This window comes from Diorhabda sublineata, chromosome 4 (genome assembly GCF_026230105.1).
Source record: "Diorhabda sublineata isolate icDioSubl1.1 chromosome 4, icDioSubl1.1, whole genome shotgun sequence".
NCBI classification, from domain to species: domain Eukaryota; kingdom Metazoa; phylum Arthropoda; class Insecta; order Coleoptera; family Chrysomelidae; genus Diorhabda; species Diorhabda sublineata.
Genome location: NC_079477.1, coordinates 7,344,632 through 7,347,773, shown reverse-complemented (window position 1 = coordinate 7,347,773; position 3,142 = coordinate 7,344,632). Strand labels below are relative to the sequence as shown.

Sequence of the window (3,142 nt, the reverse complement as noted above, 5' to 3'; positions counted from 1 at the left end):
TCCAAAGTTGACCCACAAATATAATAATTGCTTGCCAAACATTCATTGAAGGCATAATGATAAACCATAATTTTGAAAAATTGAATACATGTTCAATAAGGAATCCAATATTTGAAGAATAAAAACTAAAACACTTATATTCTTAGGCTATTCAGTTGTTTTTCAAATCCAATGAGATATTTTTTGTACCTACATATGATAATTGTAGATACATACTTTTCAGATTTTTAACCATTTCACCGAGATATCCTCTTATAATCAGCACAGTGAAGTTCTACTGGCGTGCTTTGCTCCACTTTAGTATGTCTAAGCAAATGTTCCATACTTTTGTTTCGCCCCTAAAGTCAGGTGCAAGATTTTCAACATTTCACTGCTGCCATCAGTTAAATTAGACCCATAAACGCATTTTAATAGAATTCAAAAAATTATGGATTAGATAATACTAGCAGTGGAAAGGTTAATTGATGTATAGAGAATTTTGAAAAGAAAAACTCAGATTATACTTTATTTCAACCTGCTAAAGGATTGGCATGTATTGTAACACCATTTATTCTTACATCATTAAGAGGTCTGTAATTTTTTGGATTGACCTGAAGTTTTTCTAGTTCATCCAAAGTTTCGAATCCATCTATCACCCTAAAAATATCAAATTAATAATAAATATCTTATAAAATGATATTTCCTTATTAAATTGTCTTGATTTTTTGTCTCTTCTGATTGAAAATTAATTTTTGAAAAACTAAACAGATTTGAAATCAAGAATTTATCATTAGAAACATAAGAAGGTCTAAGAAGTAAAACATTTAAGTAATTTATAAAGTGGTATTTTACTAACAAACAATATTGTCTATAAGTGTTAAATCATCAAGTGAAATAAACAATGTTCTAGATTCTAGAATTTTTAACACAGAAGAAATTGATGGCAAGAGATACCTGAAAACTTCATTATAAAACTGAAAATGTTAGATCTACTAAAAGTAAATAAAATTTCAAAGTAATTTTTATTTAATACTTTAATATTTTATATCCTTGTGAAACTATCAGCTAATTAGAAAGAGCTGAAAACAATGCTACTAAGGGGTAGACAATACGTCTATATATTTTTTCATTATGAATCGTCTTAATTTTAATAATTAAATTAAATTAAATTTAATTAAAAACATAGAACGGTCTAAGTAAGAAGTTGAAATAAAATTATATGTATAATAATAATATAATACATCAACTTACTTTCCAAATATAGTATACTTAAGATCTAAATGTGGTTGTGCTGCATATGTAATAAAAAACTGACTTCCATTTGTATTTGGTCCATTACTTGCCATAGATACAGTACCTCTGGCTCCGTGCTATAGGTAGATTGTAATAGAATTAGTTATTGTTATTAAATTTAATAGAAATGTATGAACTAACTTTCAATTGCTCTTTGAATTCGTCCTCAAATTTTTTACCCCATATTGAACTTCCCCCTTTGCCTGTACCTGTAGGATCACCAGTTTGTACTATAAATCCTTTAATATTTCTATGGAACAAACAACCGTTGTAATAATCACTTGCACAGAGTGCTAGGAAGTTTTCACAGGCTTTCGGACACGATTCACAAAATAGTTCGATTTTAATGTTTCCTAAATCAGTGTGCATTGTAACGGACTAAAACAAACAGAATAAAGATTTTTATCAATAAAAAAATATCAATTTTATTACACATATATTACCATTCTTGATATTCTAACAAATGCGCACAGTGTTTATCAAACTGAGATTTTGTAAACACAAAATTTAAGGTTATAAAATAATGAACCGTTCAGAATACTTTCTTCTTCTTTGATTGTACTAACATGGAACTATAACAATTATTTAGTTAGTTTGACTGGGTTTTTTTTGACTATGATTATAGATCATTCACTTTGTTTAAAAGAATTGACCATAGATAACCGTGGGAGGAAATTAGTTACTCTGACGGATAAAAAAAATGCAAATTCAAACCGATCAGCCCGACAACTGTTCGCATTCGCCCAATTAATAAATTTATCATAGAATGTGGCTCAATTTTTGAACGACAGTAAAATTGACCAAGATTAGTTTCTAAACATTCGGATCAAAATTCTTTCCATTTTCAGTGAAAATTAAAAAAAAACAACTTACAAAACCTTCTGATTTCAAATCTGTGTAGTTTTTCTATGGGTATATATCTTTATTCAGTTGCGAATTTAATGGAGTTGTTCATGAATTAACCATATAAGGAGAATTTATGATTTTTAGAAGTTCAAATAAACGACTCGTCATTCAATCGCATTTACCTACTTGTATGTGATTCGGTTGACTTTCCGAACATCCAGAGCATGATTGGGTAAAACTGGTCATAATTTTCAAGGAACCCTTAATTAGATGGAAGGCATCTCTAGCAGATATAGTTGTCACATTCAGCGGACAAAACCGTTGTAAAACTGTTGCAAAGCCCTAGTGGAATCATTCACTGATGCATACGCTAAAAACGCCATGTTTCGAAGCGCTTTTAGTTTGTGCTAGGTAACGGTAGCGGAGCTGAAACGAGAAAAGTGAACAAAAACTGAGACAGCACGATACCAAAAATTTCTAAAGTTCTAAGATTAAACGTTAAGTTGTAGCCTTCTTAGAAGAAAATTATTGAATTCACAGAGGATGAGGAAAATGAGTTGGACCTCCATGAATTATTCGAATAATCTTGTTTTGAATTATAATGTCCGTTTTCATATGAAAAGTGAGTAAATGCTAGATACACATCGCAATTTAAAGAAAAAACGAGACGCAGTACCACCACGTAATGAACACTTGTTAAGAAACATTTAATAAAAATAATTTCGTTTGAATGAATTAAAAAACAACCAATATAGTTTCTATTTACAAAATACACTTATAACAAATTAATAATATACAAAAATCAAAAACGACTTGCCAGCGAGCGTTCAACACGTGACGAATCACTAACGTTACTGTTAGGTAGCAGTAGCGCTAAACACTATGTCCTCTGGATGCGACGATATTCTTTATACAATGCTTAAAGTAAACGTTGATGTACCCCCCTCCACCAAAGCTACTAGACTTAGACGTGTAAGAAGAAGTCTAAGCTATAGCCTTCTACTCAAACTTTAAAGGCCACTTT

The 3,142-nt window shown here is 30.2% G+C and overlaps 1 protein-coding gene across 4 annotated transcripts; it reads right to left on the bottom strand.

The window, feature by feature from the left end:
* Positions 1 to 476: 476 nt before the first annotated feature.
* Positions 477 to 3,006, bottom strand: LOC130442446 (peptidyl-prolyl cis-trans isomerase-like 3). 4 transcript variants are annotated; one of them, XM_056776567.1, is made up of 4 exons: positions 2,936 to 3,006; positions 1,414 to 1,650; positions 1,231 to 1,349; positions 477 to 636 (listed from the first exon to the last, which is right to left on the bottom strand). In XM_056776567.1, the coding sequence occupies exons 2-4, from the start codon at positions 1,639 to 1,641 to the stop codon at positions 510 to 512; spliced, it is 474 nt and encodes a 157-aa protein (XP_056632545.1). In that variant the 5' UTR covers positions 1,642 to 1,650; positions 2,936 to 3,006; the 3' UTR covers positions 477 to 509. The 4 variants fall into 4 exon arrangements, with proteins under 4 accessions (XP_056632545.1, XP_056632542.1, XP_056632544.1 ...); XM_056776564.1 differs by lacking the exon at positions 2,936 to 3,006 and adding an exon at positions 2,305 to 2,848; XM_056776566.1 differs by lacking the exon at positions 2,936 to 3,006 and adding an exon at positions 1,716 to 2,814.
* Positions 3,007 to 3,142: the final 136 nt, after the last annotated feature.